At 45.2% G+C, this 24,137-nt stretch overlaps 3 protein-coding genes across 4 annotated transcripts in view; 2 read left to right on the top strand and 1 right to left on the bottom strand.

Annotated features, from left to right (window-relative positions):
- polr3a (polymerase (RNA) III (DNA directed) polypeptide A) overlaps positions 1 to 24,137 on the bottom strand; it is a 64,098-nt gene that overhangs the window by 10,090 nt on the left and 29,871 nt on the right. The gene's annotated exons all lie outside the window — the stretch shown is intronic.
- On the top strand, positions 5,658 to 8,091 carry tekt3 (tektin 3). Its single transcript, XM_085904030.1, has 7 exons — positions 5,658 to 6,247; positions 6,516 to 6,599; positions 6,663 to 6,733; positions 6,825 to 6,968; positions 7,043 to 7,265; positions 7,508 to 7,662; positions 7,718 to 8,091. Exons 1-7 carry the CDS (start codon positions 5,711 to 5,713, stop codon positions 7,932 to 7,934), a joined length of 1,431 nt encoding a protein of 476 aa, XP_085760156.1. The 5' UTR covers positions 5,658 to 5,710; the 3' UTR covers positions 7,935 to 8,091.
- Positions 12,177 to 17,682, top strand: pmp22b (peripheral myelin protein 22b). The gene is made up of 5 exons (XM_085902967.1): positions 12,177 to 12,269; positions 12,560 to 12,654; positions 12,799 to 12,892; positions 15,814 to 15,954; positions 16,162 to 17,682. The coding sequence occupies exons 2-5, from the start codon at positions 12,577 to 12,579 to the stop codon at positions 16,320 to 16,322; spliced, it is 474 nt and encodes a 157-aa protein (XP_085759093.1). The 5' UTR covers positions 12,177 to 12,269; positions 12,560 to 12,576; the 3' UTR covers positions 16,323 to 17,682.

The raw sequence follows: 24,137 nt of genomic DNA, 5'->3' as shown, positions 1-24,137 counted from the left end.
GCCACCCCAATTGGTAAGTAATCAATCAATAACAAATTCAAAATGTTAATAGAATTGTTCCTTATATGTACAATAACGTATAATGCGAATCAGTCAAAGGTTTTCATCCCCTTAGCCCTCACGCTTTTGGAGCTTCTGACGACATGCGCCCCCCAGATGAAAGTGTTCATTCATTCATTGGCCTTTCGCAGGAAGGAAGAGGGTACTCGTTCGCTGACGGCAGGAAGTGCTGCCTGACTGGATGTGTCGTGTCAGGACTCCGTGACCTCACGTTGGGTGGAAACGGTCACGACATGGTCACTTGGAACCTCGCCCATCAGCGAATACTATTCGACATTGTTCCAAAAAGACACACCGATCAGGAATGCCTTTTCCCGTTTTGTCCAACATAAATTGCACATACAACTCATATTCATATGTGCCTATCATGCTTATTAAGCTGATTGAAGGCTCTAAATTTTCTGTAAGTGACAATATGAGTGACATGTCCTACCCCTGTCTCTTGCCCAAAGACAGCTGGGATAGGTTCGAGGGTTCGAGCTAGCAATCAGGATGAGAAGAGTTTCGGGTTTGGCATTTGTAAAATGAACATTAACCATTAAGGGTAAAATGGGTTATGGCTAAGTTTGAGTTAAGGTTTGTTGGGTCTAACCCAGCCATGTACGTTGGCACATAAACACACACAGACATGCGCATGCATGCAATGAATGTCAGACATGTTTAAAGGGAGGTTGGGGGTGGTATTTATAAAGTGCGAGCCGATCCGACCCGACGTGCTTGGGATGCTTCGGGTGTTGGCGAGAGTGAGCGAGTGAAAAGAGTAATGGCATTTGCGTAATGCTAATGCTAACACCACTTTCACACAATCCTCCCAATGGGAGATCTTGAACTTTGAACTGCGGGCCCATATTTGGTGTGGCCTTCATGTTGACCCAAGAAGTGTCACATACTTAAAATGAATCGCTTAGGACTGCCGATCGTGACTAAAATGGGACTGTCGCAAAAAAACAAATATTTTTTTGTGACACACCGAGCAACTGAACTCAAGTCTTTGCTTTCCGTCCTTGTATGACTTCCTCGGTGGATTTTCTCCCAACGCCCTCTCAGCGGCCCCTCCCGACTGGCGTCCCGTCCGCAGCGCTGACGTCACTCAAACGATCCATTCCGTCCCCGCCTACGTGCGGCGGGTGGGAGAATACGAGGCGGACGATCGCACAGAGGCGGGTTTTGTGGCACTGGCGGGACAATAAATGCAAAGATGGCGGCAAGTCGCCTGAAGCGCCGCAATAAATGAGGTCGTAAAAAATGTGTCTGACATGATGTATTAGCTATAAAATGACTGGTAATTACAAGCGTTTCCCCTCTCGGTGACACCGACTGGAGCGTGTCCAGTATGTGAAACTCTGCTGTTTCTTATTTTTATCCTTGAGGTGTGACCGTGCTAGTTTGCAGAGATGCATGAAGAAAATCAAACATTGTGAACGGTTTATACATTGTCACGTTGTGGCTTGGTTGTTCTTGCAAGACGAGCTAATGTTTTGGTTGTTGAGTTGACGTGCTCTTGGGGCCCGCCCGTGGTGGGCAGCTTGATGCCAAAGAGGCAGGACGCTTCCAAGTCGGACTAGGATCGGCCACGTGACCCGCGGGTCTTTGGGTGGTCGCCCACCAAACCAAGCGCAGCTGGGCAGATGACAGACAATTTTTTTTTTCCCAGAGCGATGGCGGCTACGATATGTCACGTTTCCGGACATTTTGCCGCAGGGCTTTCCCGGAAGTTGATGACATCACGCTCGGGTCACGGCAGGGATTTCAGCCGTTTTGGCGGCGTCCGCTAGGATCGCGTCGTTATCGAGTTTTAAATTTCCGCGCCGACCTTGGCAGAGTCGCTTTGAGGTCGACGGGCATTCCCAGCTGCTGCCGGCCGTCTCTCACACACAATCATACACAAGGACCTCTCACGTGGCTCGTGCACCTGACACAATGAATGCATGGTGGAGAGAATACGCGCCTTCATTTCCAATGGTGCTTGTCCTCATCGTCAATCTCAAGGCACATAACCATTCCCACTCACATTCACAACTATGGGCAATTCATCAACATGCTTGTTTTTGTAGAAAACGTGCAAACTCCACAGAAGATAGGCAGATGTGCTAACAGAGCTGTAGACTGAAGAGATGAGGTTAGGGTGGGGTGATGGACTTGCACTAATGAAGAGCGCGCTTCATCCGGCAAACAGACCACGGACTCGGCCGGGTCACACTTTGACAAAAGCCTCGTTCTACTCGGGGTCCCAAATTTGGGAAGCGGGAGGACAATTTGAGCACTTGTGCGGGGCGGCCGGCATGCTCGGTGGGGGAGGTTTGGTTGCAGGGGTTGGAAAATGCCTGGAGAAACAAAAAGGCCTTGGTTTTAAATGCCTCTCCTCCGCCTCGCGCAGAAGTGGCGCATCTGAATCTCCCGCCCCTCTCGCTTTTGTTTGGGACGAAGGAATTTCGCCGACACGGCGCTCAAACGTGTCTATTTGGGTGTGCGATCAGAAGCGGCTAAATGGCAGCGGGGCGTGTCTCGCGTGCCTGCCGGCGCATCCGACACCTTCCAGCGCGCACTTTGGCCTTTGGCGGCGCGCGCGCACACAGATTGAGCGCAAGGCGAGCGGGAATGCGTCGGGAGCAGCTGTTTGTGTCGGGTTTACGTGTCGCACGTAACTCGCAGAGCTCCGGTTGCAGCCTTTTAGAAAGCATCCCGCTGGACAGTGAGCGGGCTTAAGGGTAGACATTTAAACACATTCCCTTGATCGACAAATCTTTTCTGAACGATTAATCGAAGACGTCAGAGGATATTTGGCGACGGTGGCTAGCTGGATTAGTTTTCACCGAGCTAAGCGTATTGTCGCAGAATAAGATGACATGGAAGCACAACGATCATCACCCTTTAGTCAAAAGAATATAACCATGTCTCTGAAGTTATTTGCCTCCAAGTATTTCCCTCCTCCTGAGCACTTACGCACAGAGAAGGAGGCTTTTTTTTTTTTTTTAAACAAATATATATTTTTTCCAACCAGTCTAGTGTGACTGTAACTCAGAGAATTGACATTCTCATAGAGACCCCTACTACAGTTTGCGCTTGTTGAGTCAGCGCCGGCAGTTGCGCGGCGACTGGCTGCACTTGGATGAGAATTTTTGCCTTCCTAAATCTTGCACGACTTTTTTGTTCCTCACCGCTTTCAATCACCTGCTGCGGCGTTCCACTGGCTGCCGTTGTCGCTTCAGTGCACTTTTTATAGTTGCTGGAGGCCAATGTCCTATCCGCACAAAGAAAATTTTGGCGGTGTGTGCGCGGCAAAGTCTGCACAGCTGGACTTGTGATACGGCACTTGGTTCAGAACTGAATCTTTTATTTTCTATCTTTAACAGTGTCCGAATTTCATTTCAACTCTGCAAAACTTCCCGTTTTACCATTTATTAAGAAATCAGGTAGGCAAACCCAGCATGACAGGACGTCCAAAGAAGTCAGACAAATACTCTATTGTGATGTTTAGCGATAAAAAAAAAAGCCTGAATACCAAATTTTGCCCATCACATGTAATAATGTGACTTTTGCAAGTTCACAACGGGTGTGGCTATATTTCCCCTGTTTCCTATGAAACATCCTCACTGTTTTATACAATCCACTGTCGGCATGTTAATGACCCAACAAGAGTGTCGAGTGTTTATAACTAGTCGCACGGCAACAGCAAAGACTCTATTGTGTTTCCGCACTGGATACTCTTGACAGGAAGTAGACGGACATGTTTAAAAAGTCCTCCCAATCGCCTTAAACTATTTCAGCCATGTATTTGATCCTACAGAATGAGTTACACTGGGGCGGACACAAGCCTCCCCTGTCCCATCCCTGTCCCCTCATGCACCCCCTCCCATCTGTAAAATCAAGGCTCCCAGTTGCAGGCGTCCAGTGTGGGCCGAGGGGCCGTGAATGGTGGGCTTTGTCCGCTCCGTGGTCATCACATTCCATCGGAGGCACTGTGTCGAGCACAGCAGAGCGGAGGAGAGGCCGCGACCATGCGGGCTGATGGGAGGGAGGGGAGAATTAATGGGGAGTGGGGGGGGGGGGGGGGGGAGGGCACTGTCCAGACCCTAACATATGACTCTGTGACCGTTATTTATTTATTTACTCACTTGGTACGACAGAGTGCCAGCATTCATGCGCTACAAGCTCCACTGGATCAGCGCGGTAGTGCTAATAGCTAGCGGCTCTTTTCTCACTTTTTAGGGCTACACATTAAACATACAAATGAAAAGAAGAAGAAAAAAAAAGTACCATTTCTTTAGCCGTGTCCCTCAGCCAAAGTAGATAGAGAACTTTTCTGAAAATCACCACACACAAAGTACCCGCACCACACTCATGCAACATATGTCGTAATCTGCAATGGTTGCAGAATACACACAAACTTTTTTTCCATTCACAGGAGGAATTTCATGGCCGGTTGGCTTATTCCTACTTTCTTTGGAAGGGGGTATTATTTATAGCCAGTGAGGTCACGGTGGGAGTGTGTGTGTGGGGGGGCTTCTTTAACCTTGCCATGTTAAGCAATGCGGAGACACTTCATTCCATTCGAACTACAAGCCACTATGTTTACAATAAAGTCGGCTTGACCGAAAGCTCAGAATGACTGGCTCAAAACAAAATGGCCGACTTCCGATTTGTTTTACGTCAGGTCTACGAAAAAACACGTGGCTCAAGTCTAAATAAACAAGCTTGTGCAAAAAACAACAATTGGTTAGCAGATTGCAGTTCCAATTTTTCTTTCTTGCGTTACAAAATATCTCAAGAAGACTTTGGTGTAAATGACCCACATTTTCAACATTGTGTAACTCAACACAGGCTATGATTGCATGTCCTCTTCCTGCCGCATGAATTAATCAACAGGTGAGTGTAATCCAAACTGACAGCTTGGCGCTTTGCTTGCCAGCTCAGATTGCTTGTCGTCGTCCCATTCGACGCAAAAATATTGGCGGAAAAAATTCAAGTCAGTAGTTTTCTACAAAGTAAACTACACCAGTTTTGGAATGCAACTAGCCTAGCTTGTGGTAGCTACTTCTACATTTAAGGTAATTTTAACTCTCAAATTAAAAGGCAGGACTAGCATTTCCTCAAAAAGTGCACTTAGTCTAACTTTCCTCTAACGTTTAAATAGAGGATATGGATTCATTCAATGAAATTTAAAAGACACTAGCAAACTTCATCCTGGACTGGTCACCGGTCAATCTGTGGGCACAAACGACCAATCACACTCACATTCCTTTCTCCATTACCTCAATGTAGTGTAAGTCAACAATTTTGAGTGTGGGAATTTCATTCTATATTGTATTGTAGATTTTGAAGTGAAACGTTGTGTCATTTTAAACTCAGAGTCTCTTTAGCTTCTTTTATTGACAAAGTAAAAGCACCTGCTCAGCATGAACGCTGCCCACTGGGGAGGGCAGCGGTAACCCACGGCAACCAGCATTGTGTCAACAGAAATCTTGGACAGACCGCTTGACGCTGCCATTGGTTGGCCTGACCAATGAATGACTTGCACGCTTAGAATACAGCAATGAATTATGCAAGTGGCATCACCTTGTGGAGGACTTGAGCTCATTTGCAGGTGAGTGGCACAAAGAAGCACAAGCTTGAAGTCTTGACGCTAAAGGAAGACAGTCCACTTTTAGGCATGGAGATGACAGCCTCATATGGTCGACCCAAGACGGGCCACTTCCTACCCGCTATCTCCACCATGGGGCCGAGCTACCGAAACACGCAACCTGCCAGCCACAGCGCCAACCAGTGGAGAACCAATAGCTACTACAAGAACGAAGGCACCGTCCCTACTTTACAGCGAAGCATCCCAGATCTGATCCGCACAGATACCATGTTCTACCCATCCAACCGGAGCACGATGAGCACTCGTTACACACCGGATGACTGGTTCAAGTCCAACCAGGGCAACTACCGCCAGTCGGAGGCATCTCGCAACAGTGCAGAGCGGCTCCGGCATGACACAATGCGCTTGATCCAGGACAAGGAGCAGCTGACGCGCCGCATGCAAGAGAACACCAGCAAGTACATAGGCGAGCGCCTCAACGACATTGCCTTCTGGCGCTCGGAACTGAGCCACGAGGTGGACAACGTGGCGGGAGAGACTGCTACACTGGTCGAGGTCAAGCGACGGCTGGAGAGGGCCGTGGCTGAAACCGAGCGGCCCCTTCAGGTAAGCGTTGACTACCGATGATGTCAAAGGTTAAATAACGGTTAATATATAATATTGCTCTATTAGCATTACACAGGATTTTAGCCATTAGCATGAAGACACACTAACTTGTGTTGAGTTCACCTGAATCTGAACTAAGACAATTGACAGTTTTTGTCTATCTTTGTCTGTCTTTAAAGTCAGCAACAATCTGAATAGTTTTTGCCTACTATTATCGCAGAGAACTAAACGGTAGCCGTTACATCAAGTTGTGTTAAATTTTCACCAGGTGTCCCAGGAATGTCTGTACCACCGCGAAAAGCGCATGGCCATCGACCTGGTCCACGACGACGTTGAGAAAGACCTCATTAAGGTGAAAAATGGAAAAAATAATAATAGTAATAAAATGTACTGATTAAAGTATGGATTCAAACAGGAAGTTGAGGTAATAAAGTCCTGTCAGACTAGGATGAGGCAACATCTGGAGAGAGCCACAGCCCAGCTTGCGTGAGTCTCATCATGGCGGTGGTTGCGGGATCACATTGATTGATAATTGTCGATATTTTGGGGGGGGGGGGGGGGGTGAGACACTGAACAGGTTAAACCGTGAGGCGCAGCACGAATTGGAACGAGACCTGAGCAACAAAGTGATGGCGCAAAGGATAGACGACCGCTGCCATAACCTGAGGAACACTTCGGATGGCATCGGCTACTTCCGCGGAATCGAACGCCTTGACCCCTCGTGAGCGACGACCTATCAAAACCGATATTTTTCAATATTGTCAACACAACGCTTGTCTCGCTATTGGCTGCCAGGGTCTCACAGCCGGAGTCGTGGTCCAAGTTCACCGACAACAACGTTCTGCGCTCGCAGAGCCAGCGTGCCGCCTCGCGCAAACTTCGTGACGAGATCGAAGTGCTGCTCAGCGCCACCTCCAGCGAAATGTGGAGTCAGTTCAACAATGTTAACGTGTCCTTCACCGGTCGCGTGGCGCAGACGGCCGACGCTCGCAACAGCCTTCAGGCCCATCTCGCCAAGGTCCATCATCACATGATCACACTTGTCTGTTTGCTGATCATTAGTCAGTGAGAAGCCACCTGAAACATTCCTAAAGACCTACACGTGTCTTTATATTTGGAAAGCAGCCTAACAGGATCCATCATTCAGCACATTTTCCACAATTAAGAAATTAGAGCTCAAACCTCATCTGAATATATTCAAGTACCTTTTTTAACCATGCACACTGGAGTGCTTTGTTGTGAGCTGCTTATCTCATTTAGACCCTGCAGGAGATCTACCAGACAGAGATGGTGATAGAGTCCCTGAAAAAGTCTCTGCGGGACAAAGAGAGTCCATTGAAGGTGGCTCAGACAAGGCTGGAAGAGCGCACTCGCCGGCCCAACGTGGAGCTCTGCAGGGACAACCCGTATCACAGGTATCAGAGTGTGCCAGAATTGATTTCAAATAGCCCAACATTCTACGACGCCCAGGTTGGTGGAGGAGGTCCGGGAGATTGAGGACACCATCCGCAAGCTGCAGGAGAGGCTGCTCGAAGCCGAGGGCAGCCTCCAGTCTCTGCTGAGGACCAAAGTGACGCTGGAGCACGACCTCTCCATCAAGGCCAACTCACTCTTCCTGGACCAGGAGAAGTGCATGAGCATACGCAAGACCTTCCCCAGCGTACCGCGACTCACGGGATACACTTGAGCAATATTAGTTTACAGTCAATTTACAAGGTGTGGGAGGTCATTGCATGATAGTAAATAACGTGAGTGTTATTACTTTTGTGTGAGTTTCTGGACTGTAATGCAAGACCCCATCAAGCTTGTTACGTGTGAAACACCCATGGATGAAATAAAAACAAGAAAACGAATTTGGAGTTGTCGCCACCGCCGTTGTGAGCATTGACGGACTTAACGTCACACCTTGCAGATGTGTCTATGTCGATGTGACATCGATGTGTCACCTCATGGTCAAGGCCAACATGTATACACATACACAATCGCACGCATCTATCAGCAGCTTTACGATGACTCGGCACTTCGCCTCGAATGGAGACGCCGCAATCGGCCCCGCCCGCACACCGGTTCACGCCGCCCCGTCGGGGTCCTATCCACGCCGTGATTGAGTCGTCGCCGCCACCGCCCCGAGCGTGGGGCAGGGTTTGCGGACGGTAGCGGCATACTAATGCTTTTAAAATCAATAGATGAGGAGGCTCAAATCTAAATGCGCAGGCGTGGTTCGCCGTTTGTGACACTGGAGGGAGTGACTGTACTGATAAAACTGATAACTCTGTGTGTGTGTTTTGCCATTGTATTTCTGCGTGTTTGTACGCCGCTTGCACTTTGCTTTGGGTGTAATATTTTACAGCCTCTCTGTTACCGTGCTGTGCAAACAACACCGGGAGCTACATGGTGTCCTCAACGCGTGTGTGTTTAATAGAGGTGTGTGTACATGCACACGCAGAAACATTCAAGAGCCCAGTAGATAAAATCGGCTTTTGTAGTTCACAAGGATTGATGCTATTAAACCATTGCGACTCAACAATAATTTACATTTCAGTCAGAATATGAAGAGAAATCTTAGTATGTGGGTCAGGCTAGCTTCATAGCCTATCACTGCAATCCAAAGATATCGGGCAAATATTTGCCTCTCCTGCCAGAAAGGATATAAACAGTATGCTAACTCGCTGGGTCAAAAAGGGAAGGAAAGTGAAGTCAACAAAGATTGAACTCTTTCCGACCTCACAAAATGTACAGGAATTCCCCGAGAATTCTTAGAGAAAGTCTTCTCTGAAGGCCAGCAATGAAAACTTGCATCGCTATGTCTCCTTTTAGGTGGGACGTAAATAGACACTCCTCTTTGACACCCCCACCAACAGGGCCTCCCTTCCCCCGTACATGCGGAATGTACGCTGGAATCCTTGCGATGCTCCAAACATATTGACGGGTTATTTTTAACGGCCGTGTGTTATTTTGCATCCTTACATTCCGACAGCAGAGACTCGAGAGGGAGAGAGGGAAAGAGAGCCTGCAATTACAAACGGAGCCTGAGAGAAAGAAAAACAACAACAACATTGATTCATGTCAGATTCTCTTATTGTGAAGGATTACTCAAGTCAATTGTTCCTAGGGAAGCAGAACTGCAAATAAGTCGTTGCACTGATATATAGTCGCACACAAAATCACATGAACCCATCGGAGAGCTATCTTTTCCTCAACCTCTGTAGAATAGAACCTATAAAACTTGTGGTATGAGGTATCTGAAATCCAAGATAAGTACATGTCCTGTACATCTGAATTGTATTAATCAGTCTCTGTAACCTGGAAGGACGTATCGCCATCTGCCATCAAGTCACTAGCATTAGCTGTTAGCATGTGACAAGGACCTCCCTTGCGGTCTCTGTGGTGGTTCACGTGAGACTCTGGGCAGGCGTTGGGAACGTTCATGGGAACTTCCTGTGGCTGTTGGAGCGCAGCTACAGCGTGGAAGAAGCCTCTCAAGAGGCCGCTGAGCAATACTGACAAGAAATATACGAGGCGAGGAAGCCTTAAGACGAAAAGATAAGCACCCTGCGGTTTCCCGTCCCAACGGCCTCACACTTGGAAGAAGACATCTTGCATGTTTCTAATCTGCGAAAAGCATTGCCATTGTGCTTTGGCCATTTGAGGTTACGTTTCGCAGTTTGCTAAAAAAAAAGATTTGAAACATACTTGATAGCTATGATGAAGCGTGGAAATAGAAATCCAGAGTTAAGGTTGGCATGGTGGTTGTACTCGTCGTAGGTCAAAACAAACAAGTCTATACGTTGTCCACTTCCCATATCTATTTTTTGGTTTTAAAGGCAAGGTTTCACCAGGTACAGAAGGCTACTGAGTTCTAAGGATATACCGATCAATATCCCAACTCATTTTGAATATGCTACTACTTGGCTGGCTCAGAGCAAAGACCTCAATTGATTTTCTATTCAGGACTGTCAAAATGGTCCGCAAAGTACGTGTTAATATTTAGGTGCCATCTTGTGAATTTTTAACTCACTGTGTGGTATGAACGTGATATTTGTTTCCTCAGACTGATGCTAAAGCCAGCTACAGCTTGCTTACATTCGAGCTGCATTTATTTGATTTTGTGGACTTAGCAGTTAATTATTTAACACGAATGGCCATGGGCTAACAGAAAGCAACAATAGAATGGATCACACTCTTGTCGTGCTTCTTACATACAGTAGTGTGCTAGTGGCCACCTTTGACTTTGGTCCTTTAAGCTAAGGAGATGAAACTCTTGGATGCTGCCCAAGCACCCATCCCCACTCACCGCCTGACCCTTGGGGCTTCCTTATAATCACATTGGCTAGCCCTTAATGAAAAAAATCGATGGATGTCTTTATACATCGTTCCAACATTTGCAGCTCTCAAGCAAAAAGGTGCGTCCACTCTTTGGCGTCTGCGCAAACATGGACATATAAGGCATGGAAAACATTTAACGAGAGGCGGCAGCGGCGCGTGTTTGACTGCGGAGAGGAAGCTTGCTCTCTCGCCACTGTCCCGTCGGCTCATTGGGCTATCAGAGAGGTTGCTAAGCACCCCGTCGGCGGCCACTTTAAGACTCGTGCTAGCCTCCATCTTGACACAAGTGCTGTGAAGAGAGAAGATGTCGACACATCTTAGCGGCTGGAGATGAGCGCAGTGTGTGATTATAGCGACAGGAAACGCACGCCCTGACGCACACGCGCCACTTCCTGTCTTTATGAGGATCCTCGACAGCAAATATTTGGGAATATTTACAGCTTTGACCGCTCCTTGTACATTTCCTGGAATTCCGTTCGTTGCATCGCTATGAGCAACATGGGTGGATATTTTTACACAGACTCACACACACAGAGTGGCCACAGAAGAATGAGTCATATCAAACAGAGGGGAGAGCCCTACACTGATGCTAGCTAGCTAGTATGTTCACACGGGCCGTGAGTCACGACGCTCATGACACAAGCCTTGATGTTTATTTTTCCCATTACCATGGAAACCCCAGGCAATGTCAACTGGATGGAGCCCCCTGGCTGGCCGTCATCATCGAGACATCATAGTGCTATACAGTCGACCTCGACATACTTGTTGGTTCGACACTCGTGGATTCGTATATTCACATTTTATTTCAATATTCATTAATATCAATAGTTTTAGGGTTTCTTTCTCTATTCCCACCAATGCATTTTTGTGGGGAGTCAATTATATGTAGATTTAATGCGCATTGTAGGTACAGTGCACTGTCAACAAGGTAGCCAGGATTGCTACTACATTGGAGTGTTAACACAAAAGTGTTAAAGTTTTGAGGATGTATTTTTTTTTTAAATTAAATGTACATCCGATTGAGAATGAAAAAAGGTGATACCCTTACTTATCAAGCAGAAATGTCAATTTCACTTCAGTTCAGAATCATCAAATGCTTGTGGCCCCTCAATCTCAAAAATATTTCATCCTTATTGTGTCTCAAGTGCCATGGATTTTTTTTGCTCACCAGAGTTGGATTTTCTTGAAATCAACATCAAAATCAGTCCAACCTTCTGTTGCTGACAGTTTTAACAAATGTGACAAAAGCGATTTTACTAAAATCTTGACCTTTTTTTCTAATCTTAGTCTTTTTGATGGCTGACAACAACAATAAAGACATTATTATTCCAAATACAATCAATCCTGATTATTTCTTGTATTTTAGGTTTAGAGTATCTTGGTAAACATATGTCTACTACGACTACTACTAAAGCAAAACAGTGATTACACACACATATACACACAGGGCTGGTAACCAGGGAAACGGCGCGCCATTACACGGCGTGCATCTAAATGCGGAGGGGGGCCGGGCCGCCTGGGCGGGTCTTGTCTCTTCCATAATGAGACACTTTATAAGAGGCGGCCGGCTCCCAGCGCGCCGTCACACACAGCCGCTTGTGGACAACACTCGCTCCTTCTCCTCAGCCGCCTGTTTGGACAAAAACTTATTACCGCTTTTTTTCAGCGTGCCGTGAATCCACGCTCACGACTCCAAGTAAGTACAACTTGCTCTATTTATTTTAAAAGTGCAATGGAAGTGGACTTTGTGCTTTAAATATGACTATGGCTGACATGATTAAGATCATAAAAATTGTTGCATGGGACATTTAGGCTCGGTAAAGGTGACACTTGATGCGGCGTCATTGCTTTCGGTGCGTAAAAAGTGGGAGCGCTTGTCCTGAACGTGCTGCAGTGACACACCCATGTTCTGCTTGTGTGCGCTCACATAAACGCATGCACACACACATACACTCTAATTCCTCTTCCTCCTCCCTCCTGATCTAGACTCTTCTCTTGCAAAGATGCTGCTGCTTCTCCTGGGCATCGTCCTCCTGCACATCGCCGCTCTGGTGCTCCTCTTCATCTCCACCATAGTCAGCGTGAGTCCCGCTTTTGCCCGATGGGAGAAGTGTGGAGGGTGGGTGTGGTTAATGGGTGGTCATGATGGTGGAGGGTCTTAATGTAAACAATAAATGCTGTGTCACGTGGGTTTGACTGATTGATTTATTTTTGGGGCTCCACAGGTGTGGACCTCCAGTGACTTTGGCACCTCGGACCTCTGGACCAACTGCTCCATCATCAATGGAGCCTACCGTTGCGGCGGTGCCTCCACTGGAGGTCAGAATCCATTATTAAAAATCATGAATTACAGTCGATTGTGATAGTAAAGAAGCCCCAGTGCAATGGTGGCATCCCAATGTCATTGATATGATTGCTTGCATTATTAATGACTATTGGCATTATGAGTATTGACAATTATCGGTAAATGATTATTAATACGATCATCATCATCGCTGATTAATTGTGGTAGCAATGGGAGTACAGTGCCGGTCATTTTAAATGTCGTTACTGACATGTCATCATGATTATCGACATTATTAATAATGATTGGTAAAGTGGTGGGAATGCAATGGGAGGCCCAAAATGACAGTTAATGATTTATTATTATTACTGCCATTATTACTATAATCAAATATTTCCAGGAATGTCATGAAAAAAATCAACAATGGGATTATTAAAAGCATGAAATATGACTATAGTACTAAGGAGTGGCAGTGCTTTCGATGACTACTTGATGTCCTGCAGTGACATATTTGTCACTATAGAGCTGATCAATATCATTATCAATAGTAAAGCAGTGAATGACTTGTTTTGATATTTGGGATTATTATTTGTGACAATATGGAGGACTTCTCCAAAACCTACGGTGGTATTATTTAGATTTTTCATACCACGACTATCAGTAGTACGGCAGTGGCCGTGCAATGGACGATATTGCAGAGCCACCATGGCAACATTAATTCTATTCTGCTGTCGAGTACACCAACGCAGTGCAGGATGACTTGCCGATTGTGAGGGCGTGTCGGGGTTGCCCCTCTGGCGCCATCTAAGGGAGAGAATGCGCCGGTGGCCTTTGGAAAGGCCGCCGCTTGTATAAATAGTCAGTGGCGTGATGTCCATATTGAGGTCCCGTGTGCAGAAACAGTATAGTGACCAGCTATTTGGGATGCGTGTGTGTGTGTGTGTGTGGGTGGGGTTGCAGAGGAGTATTTAAAGCATGTCAGTGTGTGTGCGTGTATGTGCCGCACATATGCTGATGGAGGGTCACGCCCAGTGCCAGAGCACAGTGTCCCATCTTAGCTTGCAGCGTCCAGCAGGACGATTTAGGGCGGCAGCAGCTGCACTCTTTGAGATTTATATAGCACATGTGTGACAATATTTGAGTGGAGGTTATTTTGTGCCAACTTTAGAACGTGCAGCACATGGTATTTTTTTTTTTTGCAGGGTTTTAATGCCAATGATGTCAGAGACCCAGAATGGGCCGAGCTTGGCCGGCCCAGAGCCGGCCGGCCATGTGTTTTGTCAGGTAGTTTGTTTGACTTGCTTTCACGAGGCCTCATGACGCACTGTTTATTTAAGCAAGCAGTGTGCGTGCGTGCGTGCGTGCGTGCGTGCGTGTGTGTGTGTGTGTGTGTGTGTAGGCAGACGACAGGAAGATAGAGGGCTAGCCAGGGCAGGGGGTGTCAGTAGTGTAGGGCGTCACCAGGCGGGATTGTCTGCTGAGTAATCAACTTAGTTTTTTTTTCCCGCTTTGATTTTTTTACACTCCAAACTCAAATTGAGCTAATTTCTAGAATTTCGGTCGCCACAGAGAAAAGCACGTTGAAGGGGCAAGCAGTGAGGGGGCGGCGGTCACACATTAATGCAAATTTAAAGAATGCGCTCTTTCATCCAAGAAAAATTATTTCATGGAATTTAGTCTGGAGGGTAAAGGTCACAGAGACAAACGTTACCAATGGTAACGCCAGGATTTTTTTGTGAAAATATCTGATGTTAGTAATGTTGATATGCACCCTTAGCGTTTAGACTCGTCTGTAATTTGACAAAGCAACTTTTGTAAAATTATAAAGATTGCAATTTTATCTACCTTGCCAAGACACAAAGTATATAACAAGAGTAAAAATTATTTTATTCTTCCTTAGTAACGCAAACACATAGCTACCTAGTGGCGAAAAACAGGAATTAAACACTAAAGACCTCCAAGATCATTGCTTATCAACTGTTATTTTCCTGTTTGGCATCAAAGTGACGCTCAGTGGCATGATTGATTTGTGTGTTTTCATGACACCAGGAGGGGAAACGTCCCGTGTTGACAGTCGAGGAAGGAAAAAGGCACGCCGGTGTAGCATCCGTATTTAAAGGCCAACGGACGGAACATTCCGTCGACCTATCATCTTATCAGCCTGTGGGATTATGTAACAGTCGCAAAAACTAAATCCCGCCATGGGGTGGTGGCCGCATTTTGGCGAGATGGCCGATGTGCCGCTAATAGTCAGAGCGTGTTGGGTTTCCTCGCTTATCTTATCCAGTTTTGTTTGACAGGAAACGGTCCACATACAGATAAACACTGCGTGCTTTGTTTTGAAAATAAAAGCACAACATTGGCACCGTGTGGCCTAATTAGATTTCAATTTCCAGCGTATGCGTCGAGAATCAAAGCAAGACACTACAACAATCGCTACAGCATGTTAACATAATCTGTTTCAAATTTTTTGACTGGCACAAATTAACATATTAAGCACAACCAATAATTGTTACAATAATGTCTCACAAAACGCAAGATGGTTTTGAAAAATTGGGTATTGGATCTGGATAGAATGTGTACTGTATCTTATGTTGTGGCCTATCTGGCAAATTCCCAGAATGCCAGGCGGTTAATGGGTTAATGGACTCCACTCTTTTGGACTTGGAGGTCTTGCCGTGTCTGGATCGATGATTAGTCGCCGGTCCTGATGCAAGGGATGGATGGAGGGGAGAAGCTGGGGGTGGGGTTCAAGAACAAGATACCCTGGCTAGTAGCATCATTATGGATCCATTACAAGCTCCCTGAAGTAAACATGCTCCCGACAGCCTTTGCAACATTGGTTGCTCGCTGCGCTCGTTACAGGCCTTAATGACGGAGGTTTATTCCGATGCCGTCTCCGGTGACCGACCGGCCTGTTATTGATTATGTCTCCTCTTGCTTTTTATATGTCCAGAGTGGATCCAGGCGGTCCAGGCCCTCATGATCCTGTCCATCATCTTCAGCTGCCTGGCGCTCTTCCTTTTCTTCTGCCAGCTCTTTACTCTGCAGAAGGGTGGACGCTTCTTTATCACCGGAACCTTCCAGATCCTTGCTAGTGAGTACACTAACTGTACACAAGCAGTAATCAAATACAAAGAACATCGAAGATGGTTATTCTTTGCTTCTACAAAATCAGGACATCTCAGAAAGGCGAGACAACCCAATTTAACAAAACAGCTTTTGCGGGATATCAGATGCCGACACAGTGAGCAAAGAATTTGTTTTGGGGTTTTTTTCTAAACTTTCTCCCGACCTTCTCTAGGTTTGTTTGTGATGAGCGGCGCTATCATCTACACGGTGATGAGTCCGGAGTGGGTGCCCGAGACGGAGGAGTTTGGTTACTCTTACATCCTGGCATGGGTGGCCTTCCCCTTGGCGCTGATTAGCGGCCTCATCTACGTTATCTTGAGGAAGCGAGAATGAGCGGCGGCATCCCTATCACCGCGCTGACGTCATCTCCACCCCCCCCCACCCCCAGCATCGCCGCCACATGCCAACGCCCCCGAGCAAACCGACCGTGTCTCCGTTTCAAGATGTATATAGTATCTATGGTTTAAAACCTATTTATAATGTAACACTTTTACATACATGTACATAGTTTTTGTGTTGCTCTGTCACGTTAGCTTGTTTAGCTTGTTTAAGTGCCTCCGCGTTTTTTTTGTTTGTTTGTTCATTTGCCAAAGGATTAACAGATGAGTACATTAACCAAAGTGCATGTTTAAAACAAACTAGAAGTATTAGCAAGTTGTTTTGTGTGCGCGTGTGTGTGTGTGTGTGTGTTTAGTTTAAAAAGAGTGGTAAGCAAGCCAGGATACAACAATAAGCGATAGATCTGGTCCTTTTTTTTTTTTTCTATGTGTGAGCTTTTTATATTTCTTTGACAAAAACAAAATATGGTGCTATTACTCTATTATAAATATTTATCATTCCTCTTTCATCACGCCACTCGTGGGTCGCTCGGTGGACGTCGGATTTCAATCCATGCAGTCATTTGGACTATCAGTATTAGATAGAATAGTACGATACAATAACATGATATACTCTGCGGCTTTTGCTTCGCAGCTTTTTTCTCATTATTTGACTGTTTTATTTTTGTTCTTTTTCCATAGCGGCTATACCACTTTGTATTTATGACTGTTAACCACATATGCAAACTAGATGCAAACAAGGCCAAGTTGGCAAAGAAGAGCGCGATGCAGCTGCACGCATACTTGAACTCCATCGCACAGCAACTTTGCGTACTAAAGTTGTGCATAAGAAAATCATGCACACGCCTTAACTCCATTGAAAATGAAAACTCATGATTAGCTAGCTAGCGCTGATGTATTCCGCTGAGAAAAGGGACTGAAGTCGCACTAATTACTTGATGCATGTGGGGATAAACAAATGTCACACACATAACACACTACACACACATACACACACACACACACGCACGCAAACACTACCAGGGCTGCAAACGTGAAAATAAAAGCTAATTTCGAACCATTTGCATTGTATTAATCTGTGACCTGATCATATACTGTAAAACAAAGCTGCCAGCACTACCAAGCACTAAGCGGCAGCCATCTTGCATATATACATCTATTGTATAATGTCCAGTGTGGGTGCAGTTAGAAGAGACGTTGCGCTCTGATGACGACTGCCCGGCCATTTTGCCGCCTGTGCTTTGTGTGTGCGTGTATTTTTTCATGTTTACACGCGTGTGTAGCGTTCGCCGTGTTACCAAAGCTAACTGTGACTTATAGCGTAACCAATAAAGAGGACCTCTCTGACCACCAAAGAGCCCTTCGCCCTTTTTTTCAAGCAGCGTCTACATATCTGACATGAATAACTTTAACTTTGATGTTGATGTTTTAATGATATTTTTCACACTAAAAATTCCAACATATCTTTTTCTGTTAAGATATTTAGTTAGAGCCGACATGACGTAAATAGGCCGTGCAATTGAACGTTTTTATGATGCTTTTCAATCAACGTTGTTTTCTGTTATAATGGCAGGCCATCCATCACTGGGGAGAAAAAATTCAAACTCTCTGCAACATTGCCATCTGGTGGCTATAGTTGCTTAGTGCAACAAGACACGCACAACACAATATGTATACGGCGCACTGCCCTCGTGTGGGGAAATGCCGGCATTGCAGCTCAATTCACATGCCTTGGGAGGATGAGGAGTCAGTCCCCTGGGTCATGCAAGCATTTTCTGGCTCACTCCATTGTCTCCGAAACATTAACTCGACTTATGATTGATTCGTCTGGTCTGGATGTGCGACTGGTCCGCCTTAGCCGCCATTAGTTACTCATGTGTCATTTGGCACCAGTGTCATGGTCATGGCTGATCATTAATAATGATAGTGATTAAAGGCCGGAAAAGGGGATTTGGTAATTAAAGACAAAGTGAGATTCCAAGTAAAATAGCTGGGATTTCTTTTTTTAAACCATCATCTTTAAAATGTACGAATTATTATTTTTTTATTACAATATTTTGTTATGAGCAAGTTGTAAAGAAATGTAAAAAATGCAAATGTAAAGAAATGTAAAATAGTACAATGGCACGCAATTTCTGGAATTTTGTCAAATATTCAATTTGCATTCTCCAACCAGAAGGTGCACCATCATCTATCAATGCTTGGTGGTACACCGTGATGCAAAATTAGCTCCGCCTGTGCGTGGGGGTCTTTGAGAGGTAGGGGGTGCGGTCAGCAGACTCAATTAAGGCTCATGAAATGCAAATGGCACACGATATTAAAGGGTCGGGGGTCTCACCGCCATCTGCTTGCCATCGCCGGCGCTGTAAGAGCCTCCAGGCGCGGCTCATTTGTGTAATGCGAGCTCATTTTTGCCTTTAGCACGTTAGCATTAGCACACGTCAGAAAGGGCCAAACTTCCCTCCCTAATGACAAACTCATTTACCGCGCACAGCTGACACTTCTCATGACTTCCATGCCGACGGGCCTTCCAAGGTCGAGCCCCACGCCATCATCCATCAACATGAGCGCATCAAAGAACTTTTGGCAGTGTCGAGCTTGAGACGATGTGGGAAAAAAAATAAATGACATTGTGATACGATTAGACGATGATGAAGCAGTATTTCTTGAGGTTGTTTTTCCGTTCCTGTTCAAAGTATATGAGCGCGAGTTGGTTAAAGGGCTTACTCTAATTGTTTTTCAGTGTGCTCTGTCTCTCATTTATTTAGCAGCACTGCACGATTTCAAGCGAGGAATCATCTCGAAAGTTGCTGGCTTCAAAGCGCACAGCATGCTTAACTGCCTTGATGAGCATTTACTGTTTTAATTAAAAGAAAAGAAAAAGTGCATTGTTTGTCATCTCAATGGCAGTCCTTCGGGGAAGACCTTAGCCACTTAGCTTGCCGCCTTAAAAACACTGTTGCACTCACTGCAGTAAATCACACGCACACACTGAAAGGCCATGTGGTCAACATATTCCTATACGGTTCAGGGACTTTTATGGCTGGTGTTTAAAGAAAGGGAGGTGGGAGGCAAGGGGGGGGGGGGGCTCCTGAGGCAACCTAATATAGTCGGCCCCCCAGTCCATTAGAGAGACGTTACTTCTATTAGGCGTGTCAAGAGTGGACACCCTTGGAAGCCTCTGTTACATTTGGGAAAAACATGCTGCTGTATCAAACCGAAAATTGCTTTTTTACCACAGTGCCATCTGCTGGATCTGGTGGAAAAATCCAACCTAGTGGTGCCACAAAGTTACAATATATTGTAAATTTGGAGGAGGAAATTTGCCGCTATTTTGCTGCTCTTGGCAGCTGGCAATAAGTCAAAGGCCTTGAGTGACCCCGAGCTGCCACTTTGCGCTCTCGCTGATCCAGAACAGAACGCGTGGCGACACCCCGTACCCTGACCCCACCTCCCGTCGGGCTAATGTGTCAACTCCCTCCGCAATGAGCTGCCACAACATTAGTGCGACGCTGACAGGAAGTCCATCTTATTGGACTCCTTCTGCGAGGTGTTTTTCTTCTTCCTTCATTTTTTTTTTTTTTTACGATGCGTCGTAAGTCACCTCGAGTCGAGATGGCTTAACCCCGCATCTGGACACCACCTGGGGTGGTGGAAAAGTGGACCTGACAAGTGCTAAAACATCTGGAAACTTCCTACTCTCGAGCTGTGATTTTACAAGTGTTACTTTTGCATTCCAACACTTGCGGTTCAAGTAAATCGTCTGCGACACAAAGACAACGCTAACAATTGAAGCGCTTTGAGTCAAACATATCTGAACGAAAACATTTCCACCATCAGTTTCAATTATCGCTCTATATTTTATCTTAAATAATTAGATTATTGTAATTACATCACGAAAACGATTAAAACAATTTTAATCCAGTTTTTCGTTGTTGTTATTTACCTGAATTACTTTTGTCCAATGCGACCATTGGTCCATTTTAGGAGTTCTCCAAAGGATTAAATACTGAATTACACACACTATAAATGGGCCAAAACACATCGGACTTGAAACTGTCTAAATTTGCACAGCTCGCGTTCTAGTAAATTAAGACTGCAGCGTCCAAAAGCAGGCGGAGCTAATCAAGGTTCGGCAGGATAAACGGGCACTGAGACTCAAACAAGTTCTGGTCAATAACAGATTAGCGTCGTTAGCCTAGGGCGCAATCAACGTGGACGCAGCCGGACGTCGTATCTGTACCTCATTTGCAAGTAAGCGTGGCTGCATTGTTCTATCTTCTTCTAATTTAAAAAATCATTAGAAGCCCAAAGCGAGACAAAAGATGCCATCGGGCGGTCAATAAAGGCGTAATTGGTCAACGTCGGACAGGCAAAAGAAGAGATAGTGGTATTGCCAAAGCACAGCAACCAGGAAACGCTAACTTGGTTATTTTTGTTATTTGTAGTTTCGCCAATAACAAATGCAGCTGACTACAACTAGTACCTCAAAGTACCATCCCACAATCGGCATACGTCAATAAGGTTCTTGGAAACTAACTTTTAATGATGTCTGCTTTCATTAACGGAACTGAATTGATCCACTGACAACCTACTGTTTGACCTTTGGACCTCCAGTGAATGTTGTTGGACTATAAGCTTGCCAGAACTGTGTACAGCTGCCAGGCGGAGGAGGAGACTTTGATGACTGCGCTGCTGTCCAGGGACTACTGCAAGGTGCCTGGGAGTCATTTTGGAGGATCTCAGGGGTGCACTACGGTCTCAGATGCTGCTAGCGCTCTTCTCTTTATATGCTAATGGAGCCGCCAAGATGTGCTGACATGTAACAGCTTGGCGCAAGTCGGCGAGGGAGTACTTTTGGTTGCCGTGACGCCGCCCAGCGGGTGCTCCTGGGCACCCCCGGGGCGGAGCTGTGGGGGCGGCAGGTGGAGCGGTGTAGCAGCAGTTCCTGTTCTGTTCCGTCATCATCTGGCAGAAAATACCAACTGGGCTTTGTTTCCACTAGCCATGACCCCCATGACAAGACACAATGGGAAGGTCTCCATACTCTGAACCGCAAAACCTGGTCCCCAAATAAACCATAACTGTGTGGACACAATCCAGACAAATGTGTCTCCTGTGTGTATCACAACAACAACAAAATATAATAAAAAAAACCTACATCAAATCAAGACAATATTCAATGCTCCAAATTATTGAATCGGTCCAACGGGCATATTTTACAAAAAAGATTGTACAAAACCTTGTAGAAAATCTAAACCGTGATTTGCTGCTCCTAAATGGACAGTTTTCCAACAATGGCAATTTTGGCACAAACAATCGGTATAAAGTTATTTATTAATGTATGTTTATAGATGGACAACTTTAACAGCCAACACGTTTGCTCTCACTTAACATTTAAAGACGAAAACAGATGTATCTTTTCAAGCTTGGCGCTGCCTGCCCGCCGCATTTAAGAGCAAGTCAAATGCAAATTGGACTTTATTTCTCCCGTCAAGCTCTTTAAATCACTCGGGACATTTGGATGCTAATGCTAGTAAGAAGAAGGAAAAAAAGGAGAAGGAGGTGTTGGTCTACAAAGGCCACAAGTGCCTTAATCCCCAGCAATTGCCTCCGAATGAAGCAACTTTCCAGAAGGAACCGTTTTCCTTTCAAAGTGCCATCATGCTGTCATTAATGAGGTGCTGTAAAAACACATTGTCTTTGCTGCACAAGGGGGCGGCGGAAAGGGGGGCGGGGGGCAACTCTCTATTGATAGTAAACTTTCACTGTAAAGTCGAAAGCTTGAGCCACAATTAGAGCGTGTAACGCCGGCAGAATGGGAACCACAAAGCTGCTTGGGTATTAAAAGCGACCTGCTGGTGACACTGGAAGCTTCGAAATAATCCCATTGTCTTTGGAAGAGGCTCAAGTGCCGTTGAAAGTGGATGACCAGGCCAAAAGTAAAATATTTTATTTGGAATACTACAGGGTGAAACTGATACGACGGATATTCTATTTCTCTTGAATTGAAAACAGTGTAAATCACTTTAATTAATTTCAAATTAAGTGTTACTCTTTACTCATTAAAAAAATAAATGCACCCAAACTCAGCAGGGCCATAAAACGGCAGGGACAATTTGCACTTTTTTGAAACGAAATGGCAGGATTGTAGACGCCGTGTCAGCAGGAAAGCGGGGGACGAGTCGTAAAAATCCAATGAGGCCACACATAGCTGCGTTTTTGGGGCATACTTTGCTTTATTTTATCCTACCATAGGGCTGAAGCGGTGACGAATATTTGACACATTTTGAGACCAACTGACAACTAAAGGGGCATGAGGCAAATCTGCTTTTTTTGTATTCCTTATTAGAGTTAAGTATAATTTTGATATATGAAGTGGTTAATTTATTACAAACTAGGACACTTGTAAAACATTTTTTAAAAAAGAGTTTTGCCCCTTGGCTAATTAAAGGTTGAATAAATTAGAAATAAATTATATATTGCAAACTAGAATTGGCAATTTCTGGAGAAATTGCGTGTGAAGGCGAAGGCACTTTACACTATTGTGGGACTCGAAATGATGATTAAATGACATAAAAATGGTAAATTGATGATTAAATAAAATAAAAATGGCACGGCATTGATGATGATGATGAAAATAATTATTAAAATGTGTTAAAATTGAATGAATGAAAAATTAAAGAATAAAAAAATTATCGCCAACCGGGATCGAACTCCCTCGTGGCTCGTGTTCCAAACGCCATTGTATTCTTACTGAGCTAAACAGCGACTTACTGTTAGTGCGGTGAAATGATGGTATTAAACAAGAAATAGAAATGGTGAATGCCGTTAAAACGGTAAAATGATGTTTTTAACTTAAAATTAAATGAATAACTAAATGAATGAATGAAATATAAATAAATAAAAAATAAAAGAGTTAAATAAATGAGTTAAGGAAAGAAATCATAAAAAGTTGTCAGATGACAAAATTCGAACTTGAACGTCGCTCGTGTCTAATGCGCCATTAAGAATGAATGGGGGATTTTAAGGCACAAATTTGCTAATTATGCAAAAACGGTAAATGTTATGAACAAATAAAATACTAGCAGTCATGCCGTGAATTTTTGGAACGTGTGAAAGTTGGAATGGAGTGAATCGGTTAAAGCATGTGGGAGTAGTTAGGTGTCAAAAAAGTGGGAGGAATAAAGTAGGATAATAATAAGAAGAAGAAAAATAAAGTAGAATAACAATAGTGTGAAGGCCTTCGCCTTCACACTAATAAATGTTAATGATTTAAAAGGTTGTGCAAAACTACTCTGGTCTGTTAGGAGGTTAATTAGTTAGCATGAGTATGCAAAAGCTGCACTTGGGTACATTACGAACAGCAGCCTGGCTTTTTTGGAGGTTAAAGATTGATGCCCGGATGCACACTCCCGGCCTCCCCCCTCCCCCAATCAAAGGTGGCCATTGAACAAACCTGAAGCCCTTGCACAGCCCATTGCACATGAAAAAAAAAAAAAAAACAAAGCTAAAAAACAAGCCGCTCGGTTCCTTTTGAGCTGTAAGAGGTAAAACCCTAAACTTTTGAAAGGACCAGCTCATTGTCCAGCTGCCACAATGGACGCCCTATCTCCTGCGCGACAATAGCAACTCATTCACGCCGTCATTAACCCTTCTGTGGAAAGCTGAGAATGGAGGAGTTGCACCGTAACACCTCACCCCGCCCCTGAAGAGGGGCTCGCCTTTGGCGGTACAGCCCCTCCCCCTTTGTTCTTTTGTGCAACGAGTGATGGATCGTGTCGGGCGGAGGGCAAATGAGGACCGGGGA

Source organism: Syngnathus leptorhynchus, chromosome 22, assembly GCF_054491065.1.
Source record: "Syngnathus leptorhynchus isolate UIUO chromosome 22, UIUO_Slep, whole genome shotgun sequence".
NCBI classification, from domain to species: domain Eukaryota; kingdom Metazoa; phylum Chordata; class Actinopteri; order Syngnathiformes; family Syngnathidae; genus Syngnathus; species Syngnathus leptorhynchus.
The sequence above is the reverse complement of the archived record's forward strand: the minus strand, read 5'-3'. Positions and strand labels throughout refer to the sequence as shown.